General features: G+C 40.5%; 1 protein-coding gene across 1 annotated transcript; it reads left to right on the top strand.

The window, feature by feature from the left end:
- Positions 1–743: 743 nt before the first annotated feature.
- On the top strand, positions 744–8314 carry RSL24D1 (ribosomal L24 domain containing 1). Its single transcript, XM_027736919.2, has 6 exons — positions 744–873; positions 2508–2621; positions 4244–4316; positions 5054–5117; positions 5594–5679; positions 7029–8314. The coding sequence occupies exons 1-6, from the start codon at positions 793–795 to the stop codon at positions 7100–7102; spliced, it is 492 nt and encodes a 163-aa protein (XP_027592720.1). The 5' UTR covers positions 744–792; the 3' UTR covers positions 7103–8314.
- The last annotated feature ends 6249 nt before the right edge of the window (positions 8315–14563 follow it).

Raw genomic sequence — 14563 nt, 5'->3', positions numbered from 1 at the left:
TCCTGGAGGGGCATCAGGCACAGCATCGCCAGCCAGGTGAGTGAGAGGATTGTCCTGCTCTGCCCTGACCTGGGGCGGCCTCACCTGGAATATCGGGGCAGTTTTGGGCTCCACAATATAAGAAAGATATAAAGCTATTAGAGAGTGTCTAGAGGAGGGCAGTGAGGATGGTGAGGGGAGGTCATACGAGGAGTGTCTGAGGTCATGGGTCTGTTCAGCCTGGAGAAGAGGGGACTGAGGCACCTCGCAGATATAACTTCCTCACGAGGGGAAGAGGAGGGGCAGACACTGATCTCTTCTCTGTGGTGGCCAGTGACAGGACCCGAGGGAATGGCCTGAATTGTGTCAGGGGAGGTTTAGGTTGTATATTAGAAAAAGGCTCTTTATCCAGAGGGTTGCTGGGCACTGGAACAGGCTCCCCAAGGCAGCGGTCACAGCCCCAAGCGTGGAAGAGTTCAAGGAGTGTTTGGACAACGCTCTCAGGCACACGGTGTGACTCTTGGGGTTGTCCCGTGCAGGGCTAAGAGTTGAACTCAGTGATCCTTGTGGGTCCCTTCCAGCTCAGAATATCCAGTGATTCTGTGACTGACCAAGGGGGCCCAGCAGCGATCACTTCCCCTCAGGCCCTGGGCTCCCACCGCTCCCGCGGGGCCCGTTCATTCCTGTGGGAGCGCAGCGGCCGCGCTGCCCGGCGGGACCGGCAGGGGGCGGTGGCGCTGCGGGCCCGGCCCCGCCGCCTCCGGTCACCTGAGCGGCCCTTCCGCGGCGGCGGGGCCGGGCCGAGCCGCCGCCATGCGGATCGAGAAGTGCTACTTCTGCTCGGGCCCGATCTACCCGGGCCACGGCGTCATGTTCGTGCGCAACGACTGCAAGGTACGGCGGGGCCGGGCCCGCTCCCCCGGCAGCCGGGGCGCTCGCGGGTTCGCCGGGTCCCGGGGCCCTCTCCCTGGGCCGCAGCCCCCGCACGGGCCGGGCCGCGTTCGTGAGGCGCTGCCGGGCCCGCACACACCGCCCGGGAGTGTCGGCGGGGCGGCAGCCTCGACCCGGAGCGATGCAGCGCTTTGGCCGTCGGGAAGAGTGGGGGATGAATTATATTTGTTTTCGGTTCTTAGTAAGAAATTAGACGGCTCGCAGAGCCATATACAGTCCTCATCCTTTAATATTCTGATTTTAGGGAAGGGTAGGTTTAGGTAGGAGCAGGTTGCACAGCTCTGAGCAGCCGAAGTTGCAGAGGGAGGCCGATGGCCTGTGTTCCTCGTGGTGCTCTGCTAAAAGTGCTGAAAGTCGTAGCTCAGGGATCTGATGTGACTCACCCAGTTGAGGCTGTCACAACAGGCCGTGCATAGCGCTCTGGGCTTAGCACTGCGGTGGCAATTCCGTACATAAAACGTTGTGTATAGTTTTCCAGCCTTTGCCGGAACTCGCCGTCGTTCCTGCGGGGCGTTGGAGACCCCAGTGTGAAGTGAAGCTTGCGCAAATAGCTTCCTTCCTGTGCTCGGGCGTCAGAACACGTCCCGGCCGGGCTGCGCTGCTCGGATGAGTCACGGCTCTGGGGAGCTCGGTGTGCACTGACACAGCGCCGTTTACTGAAAAGGGCCACGAGGTGTGTGTGCTTAAAAAAGATACCACAGTGGCAGGTTAGTTGTGAACAGATAATCTGTGAAAGAGACAAACCTGCCGTTCTGTTTCGCTGAGTTGAGGTGAAAAAACTTGGTAGAAGAGTGTAAAAAAAAAAAAAAAAAAAAGTTCTTTGAAGGTGATCGCCTTAACTAGAGGTTTCTTATTTTCTGTTAATTTTCTTTAGAAGTGACTGTTCGGTGGGAAGGAGAATATGGTTTAGAAAAATAGGGTTTTCAAAAATTCGCAAGTAACAAATGTAGTTTTAAGTATTCTTAAGTAAAGAATCTGGCATTCTGTAGAATGTGTGGAAAAATAGGGAAACAAGAAAAAGTCCAGTTAAAACATTTTAACATATTCTTTAACAGCTTTCAATGAATTCACTCTGGGACTTGACTATTGTGCTTAGAACTCCTTTGAGGCTTAAAGCTGCGTTCCAGAAAATAGACTTTTTTTGTGTGTGTGTGTGTGTTGCATTCAGTATGAGAGGTGTGAGGATTTTTATTGTCAGAATGGTGCTGTATCTAAAAAGTGCTGGCAGCTATATAAAATTGTTTATTCATGCTACAGGTTTGGTTTTATGGTTATTTTTGCAGATGATAATTCTCACAGCTCAGGCATATTTTATTTATAATCAGTTTAATTGTAAGTATTTGTACATATCCCTGGCAGCTGTGAAAATGACTTCATGATGAAAAAACAATAATAGTGCTTGAAATTATTTTTGTTAATAGCAATACTTGCTGTAAGAATACTGATATTTGAAAGAGGAATATAATTTCCTATGAGTAGGATTGTTAGAGCAAGCTCAGTGTTTGTTACCATGCTTGCAATGGGGCACTAATAACATGATTTAACTAAGATTTTTTTTTTCACCTCCCTTCTCTAAGATATTTAGATTCTGCAAATCAAAATGCCACAGAAACTTTAAAAGGAAGCGAAATCCCAGAAAGATGAGATGGACCAAAGCATTCCGAAAAGCAGCTGGCAAAGAATTGACAGTGGTAAGAATTGGTTCACACTTTACATTGACACTGAAATGGCAGAAATGTAGCCTCTTCCCATTGCAAATAGGCTAGGTTAGGTGGCTTAATACATTACCATTTAATTAGATGAGCTGGAGGGATGGAAGAAGGGGAGAAAAGAGAGATTGTGGATGAGAATGTGAGAGTTTTTTGAGACTGAGCTATTCATTTAGCTTGACTGTAGCTTGGATCTTCCCATTTCAGCTTCATGGTGGAGGCCAGTATATCAGGTGTCCGTGTTGGTGGTCCTAGTAACTCCTAGTCCAAGGCATTTCTTTCCATCTACAAATCTATTCTCTGTACCTATCCATTTGATAGTTTTATTTCTGCACAGTCAGATAATCTGGGTCAACAGGTACCCCAGGAAGTCTCTCAGTGTAGGCCCCTAAAATAGTTACCTTTTGAAGTGTCTTTAAAAGCATACAATGTGTAGGAAAAGCCTTTGATAGGTAGGACTGTTTCAAAACCAGCATGAGATCTTAAAAGCAGTTCCAAACAGAGTTGCTTTGGTGGTAAAAATATTAAACAGTCACATTTGGTGGGACAGTCCTTAAATAATTTAAGAATTACTGTGATTTAATTACCTGGGTTTTGACAGAATATTAAAAATTTAGTAAGCATTTTGACACAGTGATTTACTGCCTTCTGTGGATCTTCCAAGGGGAAGAACGTGATTTTATTTTTTAATGTGACTCTGAAAAGCCAAGATTAATTAGCAACTTTGGTAACTGTGTTTCTTGCTTTCAAGTTGTTTTTGGCTAACTTGAATTACCTTTTTGACAAGAACTTGATTTAAAATTTCTTTATATATGTCTAAATAAGTGACAATATGCTCCAATTTTGACATGCATAATGAGCCAGCTTTGCGTAGTGTCTAAATAGGCTTGTGACGATGGGAAATAACGCAGTTTCTGAGAAGGTGACAGGTAACTCTGCTTTACCTCAACAAAAAACAACCTTTGGGCAGGGAAAAGTCCTCAGATAAAACTGGTCTAAAGCTAAGTATGCCTAACAAAATAATTAGGAAACTGTTTTTCCGTCTTCAACTCATGGTGGGGGCATTAGGGGATGGCAGCTGCTCCAAACACCACAATGTCGCCAATTGACATATTTCAAATTAATTTATATTGTTTCAATATTAAGATGAAATAGTAGTTGGTTGGGTTTTTTTTAACCTTTTTGAAATTGCAAGCTGTTGAGTAGAACTTATTTGACCTGCATTAAAATATTTCAACTCTGCAGGTTTTCAGTTTTGCCTTCCACCTGTCTAATCTATTCTATATTTTCTGCTCCACATTGGTTTTCTCTGTCTCTCTGTCTTGCTAAATAGAAAATAGCTGAGGGAGATGTTTCAGTAAATAGTTCTCTTCAGACAAATCACTGTGGCTCCTGACTGACACTTTGAGGTCAAACTCTTCACTTGATTTCCTTCTAGTGTAGTTATCTCTAAAGGTTGTTAAAGTCTGGGAACTGAGGTTCTGAAAGGAGGGGCAAAAATCACATAAAATATGAAGTTATGTGAGTAACGAGTGCTATAGTAAGAATATGTTGATCTAAATATGCCTCTATATATGATCTATATTTACTTTTTCTTAATACAGGATAATTCATTTGAGTTTGAAAAACGTAGAAATGAACCAGTGAAATACCAGAGAGAGTTGTGGAACAAGACTGGTGAGTCATTCTAGAAAAAACCAGAAGAATAATTTTTTACTCTACATGAATGTATTTTCAGGAGACTTCTTAGAGTATTCATACTTTGTTGTGATTGTGTTTGAAATTACTGCAATCATGACCAAATTGTTATGTGTGGAGGAGGTTTGAGTTGTGAACAGGTGTGGAGTTTCACTTGACGTTTATTCTTTTCAGAAAATGGTTAGAAAATGAGGACCAGCATTCCTTTATTTTGAATTATTGTCTTCAAACCCCCTTAGCGGTTCTCCAGCTTTTAAGAGGCTCCCAGTGTAAACCTTTTACACTGTTGCAGTTGTTTCTTTGTTCCTGCTCATTCCACTTCAGTTTCTTTCATGGAATCAATTGCTATGAAAGGGAAGAACTGCTTGTATCATGAATGAAGGCCACAAAGGAGAAAGTGGTAACTTGCATCTGATTTCAAGCAGTGAAGAAGCTCAGTTGCAACTGAATCTTCCCTAGTGATGGTTAACTGTGAGAATTATGTGTAGGCAGAAAAGTGGAAGCATAAATAAGTTGTAAAATACAGTTCATCGTAGTTGTTACACAGAATATTCCCTTATCCTGCTCTTTGAAGAAGGAATAACTTTCTCTATATAGTGTAAGACTTACCTCTGGTACACAGATGTTATGGAGTGCTGGTAGAGTTGCTCTATAAAAATAGCATGTATTTTCATCTGTATGTAAGCAGATTTAAAACAATTTCTGATTTATTTCAGTTGATGCAATGAAGAGAGTGGAGGAAATAAAGCAAAAACGCCAAGCCAGGTTTATTATGAACAGGTGAGAAGTATTTGTATGGTGGGAGCTCTCACATGTCTGTATTAGGCATCCTTTCCACAAACAGGATGATCAAATGTTTTAAGTGGTTATTTGCTTTTTATATACACAGTGATGTGTATATTTATTTTACAATTGATGGGATAAAATAGTTTGAGTGGGCTCTACTCTGCATTATTGGCTGTCAAAGCAAATGCAACTTTTAGACACTCAATGATAATAGTTAAATTTCCTTGTATATAATTCCGAGTCTGACATTTAAACAAATTTCTGATTAGAGTTGATACAGTGCTGGTTTTTCCCTAGTTTTGTATCCAGTATTTGCTTGAATAGGGTTTCAAATACTTTTAACCTGTATTTCCTCATAGTAATAGTTATTCACAACCTATACCTTCCTTTAGCAAAAGATGTCATGCATAAAAATGAAAGTGTACATCTCCTCTTTTAAGTTAATTGAATCTAATCTTCCCCTTCCCCAGATTAAAGAAGAGCAAAGAGTTGCAGAAGGCAGAAGACATCAAAGAAGTCAAACAGAATATTCACCTTCTTCGTGCTCCCCATGCAGGTAAGAACTTGCTTTACCTGGTTTCCATACACAGTTTTAGGATAAATGCCCAATTGTACAGATGAGTAATCCTGTGCATTTGTCTTACAATTAATTTGTTTACTGGTTATGGAGAATAGCTCTTGCCACTAACTGAAAGCAGTAGCTTTGTTCTGAATCAGACATTCCTTTTTATTTGTCTAGTACTGCATTCACCCTTTTCCTTGAGTGTTTTAATCTGCACCCGATACCTGGTGCTCCATGAACTGCATGTTTGTTAACCAATGCGTTTATCTAAGGCTTCCCTTTGAACTGATTGTGTGAATTCAACAGATTCTACCACTGATTGATATAAAATAGAGAGGTTCAGCTTTGCTGTTTGAATATGTCAGTTAATAGAGTAGGGTTTCTTTGTAGTTCACTGTGTGAACTTAATGAAACCTACATGGAAATGCTGTCTCTTGAGTAAATTAAGATTTTAAAAAAATTATTTACTTTAAAATTAACAGTTAACGGAGTAATGGAGAAAAGTTAAAAGTATTTCCATTAGTTCTTGTTTTATAAAAAATTACCAGTGGTTTTGTTTCTCCATTATTACATATTAACTAGAAGTTTCTTCTGTGTTTTTCTTCCAGTTTGCAGTATCTGTAGTCTGAGGTTGCATATATATATATATATAAGACAAGATCTTGTCAGGATACATTTAAACTTTGTTTTAATCTGTCCCATTTTTTTTGAGGAAAGAAAAAAGAGCTGACTAAAAGACTAAACCCAAGTGTTTATTTCTTTGTCTTTGCTTATGTGAAATGAATGGTGCACAATAGTATGTAGTACATCTGTTGGGCAAACACCAGCTGCCTTTTCAGTGTTCTGCAATTGTAGCTGGGCAGGGAGCAGAATCAAATCTAAATCTTGAATTTTTATTTTCCTTTCTTTTCCTTGTGTTGGTATTATTGAGAGTTAACACTCTTGCCATCCAACACAGCATTCAGAAGGACTTAAATCTTTATGTAAAAACTAATGTGAGAAGGCCACTGATCTGTTAGAAGTAATGCATTTTTATAGTGCTTTGCCAGGTTCTGCCAGGCATTGTCAGCTGTATCAGTTTGTCATGCTAGATGAAAATGTTTGACTGCATTTTAGATTTTGCTTATAAACAGCATCAGTTTCTCTGCTAAAACAATTCAGTAGTTTTAAATGGTGATAGAGGGTAGCAATACATACCTTTGAGCATGATGGTTTTACTCCTAAATAACTCTTTAAGCAATGTATTTAGACTGTTTCACCAAGAATAAACATATATTGTTCAGATAAAAACAGTTCTTTGGGTTTAGAGAAACATCTTTAATTTAATTTTTTTTTCTTTGAAGGCAAACCAAAACAACTGGAGGACAAAATGGTGCAGAAACTACAAGAGGAGGTGCCTATGGAAGAAGACTCTTAAAGTGCTTTCATTTTCTATTTATATCTGTTCAGCAGTTAACAGTTCCCTACTGCCTCACCTGACATCATTCAGAACTGTGCTTACAGTTGAAGAAAAAGACATTTTAATGAATAGTGGTCATTTACCATTTGGATTGTTTTTTGGTTTATAAAAATTAGTAAGTTGGATACTGGTTTGGGCAGTTCTTAAATTCGTGCAATTTGAGAAAACCTTGTCAAACCTCCTGCTCAATGGAGCGTGAGGCGTTATTGTTTGAGACACTGTGTGCTCCTTGGAAAGTTACACTTTTTCCAGGTAAATTTTCCCTCATAATTCAAGGAATAAAATATGCTGACCCTGAACTTTTTTTGCTTTGTCTCTTGTTCTTTCATAGTGGTAAAAGCAGATAATGGTTACAAGGTTACAAGGGGCAGAATGTAGTATTTTTCATGTAGTATTTTTCATCAATCCAGTGCAGTCCAGACTTACTTTCACTCTTGCCCTTGGGAAAATTTTTCTGTTTGTTAAGAATACATATACTGTTTGTTTTTTCTCCTTTTTAAGTCCTTCCCCAGGATTCCATTACAGTTGACACCTGGCAAAGCTAACATTGATACAGGACCTAGGTTTGGAAAATGCTAATGGTGATATCTGGAGTTGGACCTGCCATCATCCTAAGGAAATTCAAATCTAATGTGTAATCAGGCTGACTGAGATGCTCAGTAAATCACACTTTAGACTGTTTTTACCTGACACTCAGGATCATTTTGATAGAAAAAATGCTGTTAAATCATAAATATTTTGCATATTGTGGTGGTATTTATTCAATGTGTCAACAGCACTGAGATGAATAGTTGCTGTTTTAAACTGTCAGCAGTTTATCTGCAACAGTGTGATCAAAGAAAACTGTCAAAGGCATTTACAGCATTTGCTTTCTTGTCAGTGCTGGTTATCCTGAAAAACAGTAATTTGTAGTTCCACTGCAAACTTGGGTGTGTGCTATAGTAAGCACTGGAAAACCTCCTCGTACCTACCACCCACATGTGTTGTGTGGTTCAGAGGAGAGTCATATTTGAACATATGTAAGGGGGCTGTGGGGAGTGTGTGAAATAAACAGGCATTACATTCAGTTTTTCTCTCTTGGTTTATGTATTATGTTTAGATATTTAGAAAAGGTTGATGTATTTTAGTGAGAATTCTAGTAATAAAAATTAACTCCTTATTTTCATGAAATTCAAATTCTGTCATTTGCTGTTAAGGTGATGGCTGATAACCATTTTAGATGTACAGTATTAGTACTTCCCCTGTAGACTGTAATATAAATAACATCTGAGAAGCATCTGGTAAGTTGCCCAGAAAACATCTGTCAGTGGGGTGAAATCATTAAGATGATATAAATACAGTGTGTATGTGCTGTATGTACACCACGATGCTTGGGCAGAGTGAAGGGAGATCTTCACAGAATGTTAATTAGTATGTTTATGTGGGATTACACAAATTAACATTTCAGATCAAGAAACGTGAGTTTTTTTGCATGGCCTGTTTTACTATAGTATATGATGTCCATAACCCTTGAGGTGGCATACTTCATCTGAAAATCTTATTACATATTATTTTTCTTATTTACTGAGTTTTAAATATAGGATGTTCAGTGAGTGCCAAGTTTTAATTTTCTCCAAGAAGAGTAACATAAATCTGTGCAAAGCAGAGAAGGGTGATGAACCCCATTGGATGTTATGTATTTGTGTATGATCTTTTACTTCACATGAGTTTAACATTAAATAATTTATATTACATAATATCTGTAGTTGTTCTGTCCACCTATCTTTAAATGGACTGCATTAATTAACTGCTTTGTTGTGCTCTGTAGGAGTGTCTCTGTGGGATTGTTAACCCTTTCCTGTGAAGGTTTGTAAGTGAAGTAGTTACTGTTATTGTGCAGGAGCTGAGAAGAACCATTTGGGGAGTACACTACAGCTGTAAATCCTAAACATCCTGCCAGTTGTCTGAGTTGCTTAATCCCTGTGCCTCATTACTGCCAGTGTAACAGTACAACTGCAAGCAAGGGCTTTGGAAGTTAATATTGAGTTGTCCCTCTGCAGATGTGCTGTTTCTCCAAGAAGCAGAGACTTGTAGCCTGCTGTGTGTACCTTGTGAGGATGTAGGAGGTGGTTGAGTTCAAAAATCTGTCACGAGTAACACGTTTACAGCACCTGTTCAGAAGGTGCCCTTGTGATTTTTTTTTAATTTAATTTCATTGCTCTGGTGTCCTGTTCTCTCTCAGTGATTTCTGCGTCAGCTGGAGTAGGAGGCTGCTGAGACATCACATGGTGAGGGGGGAAGAGCTGCTGCTGAGGAACAACGTGGGGCTGGTGATCCTCCCTCCTGCACATCTCTGCATAACCCACTGCATGCAGAGACCTTCATGAGGGCCAGTTGAGCTACAGAGGAGTGATTTTTCTTTTAGGAGACTGGTTGCCCATCCACATTTCTAATAGAAACTCTTGTTATTCGAAGACATTTTGGTGAAGATCTATTTTCTTTGCTTGCTTAAGATGAAAATTTTCAACTAAGCCAAAGCTGACAGAAAATTCCTTTAGATTTTGGATTTTGTTTACAAGACTTCGAGAGAAAATGTCCAACTGGGCAGTATTCTGGTGGTCATGGAGAAATACTTCCAAATGTCAGGAAGGGAACACAGTCCTCTTTCCCCTTGAACAGCTCTTGGTCAGACAGTGGCTTGCTGGAGGAGTTTGGTGATGGGCAAAGGGGGAGCCCTCATCTGCCTCTTGTGTGTGGGGCTGAGTTGTGCCCAGTCCTTTGGAGAGGCAGGACCTGACATCTGTTCCCCCAACAGCAAGTTGGAGAGATGGGATTTTCTGAGCAGCTTATTCATAAGAGATCCTGGGTTAGTGTCATGCATCCAAATCACTGATCCTGTCTGCGTTGAGATCTAGTAGGAGCAGAGCACAAGGTACCTGTGAGTACAGGCTTAAGAGAAAAATCATGATGATGATGTGGGAATATTTAATCAGAAAAATTATTTATTAATAACTGGTAGTGCTAAATTCCATTATACAGTCCATCTTCCTTGGCATTTACCAGATCTAACAAACTTGCCATTTTGTGGTACTCTGTGCCATCAGGAGCCTGTCTTCAAAACAAACTATGATGGGCTTGATCAGAACAAATGTGATATTCAAAACCAATTTTTAAGAAATGCTTTTGAGTTTCAGCTGCTGTCATCTTTTCTTACAAAACAAAACCAGATGTATGGATTTTTTTCAGTTGGTTTGGTTTTTTCTTTACAGACTGTGCAAAAGATGGAAATGTGGATTTTAAAAAGTGATTTTTTTCTCGTATTTCCTCTTTTCCTTTTTTAATCCATCCCTTAGTGATTTCAAGTTAAATGAAGGCTTTGCTTTGAGGAAGAGGTGAACCTCGTGTTAACACGTTTTGGCTACTCCCTCCATTCCAGCCTCACTTCCTTGTGCCACAGGGCCCTGGGCAGGGGTTCCAGCTCTGCCCCGAGTCCCCAGGGGTGCCATTTCGATCTGCCATCGAGTTTCATTCTCTTTTTGGTGTGTGATTGTCACTGTGGCTGTTCCAAACCCGGCTGCTCAGGGGAGGTGTGTGGGGAGCCACTTCCGCCCCTCTTGGGAAGTCTGTGGCCCACTCTGGGTGACTCCGTCTTAGGGATAACATTTGCTGCAGGTTTTGTGGGATGCTGAGTTAGTGAGGAAGGGGAAGCACTGTTTCTGTGCTTTGACCTGTGATTCAGACGTGGGTCTGTCCACAGAGGTGAAGGAACAGGTCCCAGCAAGCCCCTGGCAGGCAGGCTGTGGTCCTGAGGTAAAAGCCTCAAAGCTGTCCCTAAACAGCCTCTGCACCTCATGGAGAGCTCAGGCCTCCTCTGCAGGCCTGCCCTTTTCCATGTTTTCATACAGAGATACTGGAGATACTTTTTTTTGCCTTTTTGCCTTTGGACCTGGGTTGATTTTGCCATCCATTGCTTCTTTGATTTTCTGTGGAGTCTCATCTTTTATTCTCAAAGTTTGATTCTGAAGGAATGACCAAAAAAAAAATGAAGAGGTAGGTGATGGCGGGGTTTTGCTTTTGCTTGTTTTGTTTTTAAGAAAAAAAAGCAAATTCCTTCTCTCAGTCTTCCCTTTCAGACTTTCCTTTATGAGTACTGATACAGTATAGCTTTCTGTATAATTAAACCGTACTGGACTGGTGCAGATTTTCTTCACGGGAAATTGGGCCTTCATATAGTTTTGAGAGAAGCTGCTTTTTAGTCAGAGATATTCCTGAGATATCCTTTCTCTGTAGAGTCCCAGCATGGTGGAGCCCAGCACACGTAGGAGATCTGTCTGTGTGCCACACAAACGAGTGTAAATCAGTCCCATGTGTTGACGTGGTCATAGGTGTCCATGGCTGGAAAAGCAATAGACAGCTGCTAATAGGTCCAAAGGCTTACGTCTCAGGAGAAGATATTTCAACCTCCAGGCTGTTCAATTCCTCAATTACTGTTCTGGCCTCAAAAATTCAATCTCCTTCACCAGCCTAACTTATTTATGGGTTGCACTGAATTGTGACCAGGGAGAGCAGAAGGCTGAAATAAATCAACCACTGATAAAATTGTTTAAGCCTGCTTGTTGTCTGTCTGTCTATTTTTAGATCTCAGTTTAAAAAGACCATATGCAGAGAAATGCCTAAGATTTGTTTTGTTTTAGTTGTATCACTAATAATTAGTCTTTGGTGATGTTTGCTTATTGTAATCGACTTGACCTGATTATAGCCACAGTGTTTTGAACGAGCAGAATTACTTGAGACTGGGTAAGAACAGAGGGAGAAATAAGGATTTGTGGAGGTAGCTGAGTTGGAAGATATTTTTTACTGGTTTTGGGTTTGTTTGTGTGTCTCCCTCCCGACACCCCTCCCCCCAACTTAGATTTTTTCATATTATATTTAGTTTAGTGAAGTCATTCTTGTTTCTTAAACAGCTGTTGCTTCACCTTTAAGAAGTACTTGGACTACATTTTTTTCTTACACACATATACATGGCAATAAAGGTATATACTGAGTAAAGGGGGATATCATCTCTAGCTCTACAAGCAGTGCAGATTTATTAGTGACGTTTCAGTACAGGGAACAGACTCCTGAGTGGAAATAGATATGTTATTTATAAGGTGACAATATTGTGCATCCACAAACTATCACTTGGAATCAAAGCAGAGGTCTCTGCATAATTGGAAAAAAAATTCTTGTTTACAGGCATTTGAGCCATGTTCTGTAAGGCTTCACTCTGCACTAAACTTGCTGATTAAGAGAATTGCTTTGGTAATCAACTTGGACTGAAGAGATTCCTGAGTAGAGAATTTGAGAGATTTCTTAGTACTTGACAATTAAAATGCTGCCAGAAATTCTCCCCTGTGTTGAAGTGAACATTGGTTACAGTCTCTCTGTTTATACAAGCTCTTGCCAAAGGAGATGTTTTCATTCAACCTCACTGCAGAAAGTGACTCTGCAGAAATGCTTGGGGTGAGGACTGGAAGGACCAAATGGTTTTCTCTCATATGACCATTGCCTGCCATTCCCAGCACTGGGCAAGTTCAGATTGCATTTCAAATCCCTGTATATTCAGGGTTCCTGTACTCCCTGACGTAAAGCTCAGGGACAGGCCATACAGGTTTAGCCTGATACATAAAGTTGACCAGACCTGAACCCAGCAGTGTTCAGACTGGGCTGTGCAGACAGCTTTTTCTGCACCTAACAAACTAACAAATGTTGGTGGGTTTGGGAGACAGAAAGAACCAGCCAGGCTGGTCCCCTGGGCTGCTCCTGCCTTCTCTGTTTGGTTAATTGGGCTGGGTACAGATGGAGAGTCATACAAGGTTAATTTGATTAGCTGTACCCAGTTTATGGGAATCTCTGGGGACAGTCTTTCTTTTGATATAGAAAATACAGATATAATGTGATCCTAATTCATGTGTGATATTTAGAAAGAAACAGTATTTATCCTTGAGCTAGGAATAAATTTAGAATGTTCTATGCACAAAGCAGGCTCTAATTCAGGTTTCCTTAGGGCATGGCCTTGCTACTGCTTGGGATGCCTCATATAGATTATTCCCAGGATATCTGGGGTACACTGTGATGCTGCTTTTAAAGAACTTGTTCTTTTTCTCCATGGGTGTCTACTTCCATGTCTGGTGTTGACTTGGGATGAGATTGTGTGCCAGATTTTGTCTTTGGTGCTGTTAGAAAGCTGTGACACAAAGATGACAGGAAGCATTCTTCACTTTGCACAGCTGCTGTAGATTCATCTGTTTTGAAAAGGAGGGAGATGGTTCCCTGAAAATTGCTTTCACTATCGTCTTGAAGGATTTCTACAGCAGACATTCAGAATTTAGATTCTACTTAAAAACATCTAAGGAAGCATTCTTAGGTTTAGCAGGGTAAAGGCCTGTAGGCTTCTAATAAGAAATTTATCCTCTTCCTCTTTTGATAGAAAACCAATGCCATCAGGTAACAATATTGCAAGCTTTTCTGGTGATCATCATGACCTGCATGCAGCTCAATTTACTTTCCTATTGTATCATATGTAATGATCTACATGAACCTGGTCAGATTAGAAACATCTAAATGGTACTCTCCCTATTTTCTAAGGATATACCCACTTTTGTTGAACTACTCCTAGACTGTGTAGCTTTTTGGCAGTCATTTAAATCTACTTCATTCTGTTTATAGTTTTTCAGTTTTCATGACAATCATGTTGAGTCCAATTCTAGAAGCTTTTTAAGCCTCTAGACTGAAAATAGAGGAATTTTTGTGCTGGTTCATATCTAAAGTCCATCTAAGTTGGTACTACTATGGATGGCCAGTATAGCAGATCCTTTCAGAGAAGTATAACAAAACATTCCCTTTTCAATGGTTTATCTTCCTAAACTCAAAGAGTCAGTAATTTAGAGATTTCTTTGGAAACTGCTGATGAACCAGTCTTTATGACTGTATCTAATCTACTTTTGAACCCCTCTATACTTTCATTTCCCTAATGTAACATGGTGAAGAATACTGTTTAATTGGTTGTTGTGAGGAAGAACTTATTTGTGATTTAGGTTTGATACTGTTGGGGTTTGTGAAGTTCTGGTATTACAAGAAGCTGAATTAATAATTCTCATCACCCTCTTTGCAGTGTTTACAATGTTATGGATCTTCAGTTACCTCTTTTCTAAACCAAGGAGTCCTAATCTGTTATCCTGTTTTGTAGGAAGGCCTCTGAGCATCTTTGTTGCTCTTTCTTTCATCTATTCTGCTTGTCTGGTTTGTGAGATGAAATGATGACAAATTCCTGCAGTATTCAGATATGGATGATGTACCCTGTATGTCTACACTGTTTCCCCTTTGTTCTTTGTTTCTTTTGTAACTGTCTTTTCAACCCATACCCCTAGCTTTTTCCTGCACACTTTGCAGAAAGAAAAT

Source organism: Pipra filicauda, unplaced genomic scaffold (assembly GCF_003945595.2).
Source record: "Pipra filicauda isolate LSUMZ 115617 unplaced genomic scaffold, ASM394559v2 scaffold7_size6619720_pilon, whole genome shotgun sequence".
NCBI classification, from domain to species: domain Eukaryota; kingdom Metazoa; phylum Chordata; class Aves; order Passeriformes; family Pipridae; genus Pipra; species Pipra filicauda.
Note: the sequence above shows the minus strand (reverse complement) of the source record. Positions and strands in the feature narration are given on the sequence as shown.

Coding starts and splice junctions, on each gene's coding strand:
- RSL24D1 (XM_027736919.2), top strand. CDS start 793: ATGCGGATCGAGAAGTGCTACTTCTGCTCGGGCCCGATCTACCCGGGC. Junction 874..2,507: donor TCGTGCGCAACGACTGCAAG/GTACGGCGGGGC, acceptor CCCTTCTCTAAG/ATATTTAGATTCTGCAAATC. Junction 5,118..5,593: donor GCCAGGTTTATTATGAACAG/GTGAGAAGTATT, acceptor CCCCTTCCCCAG/ATTAAAGAAGAGCAAAGAGT.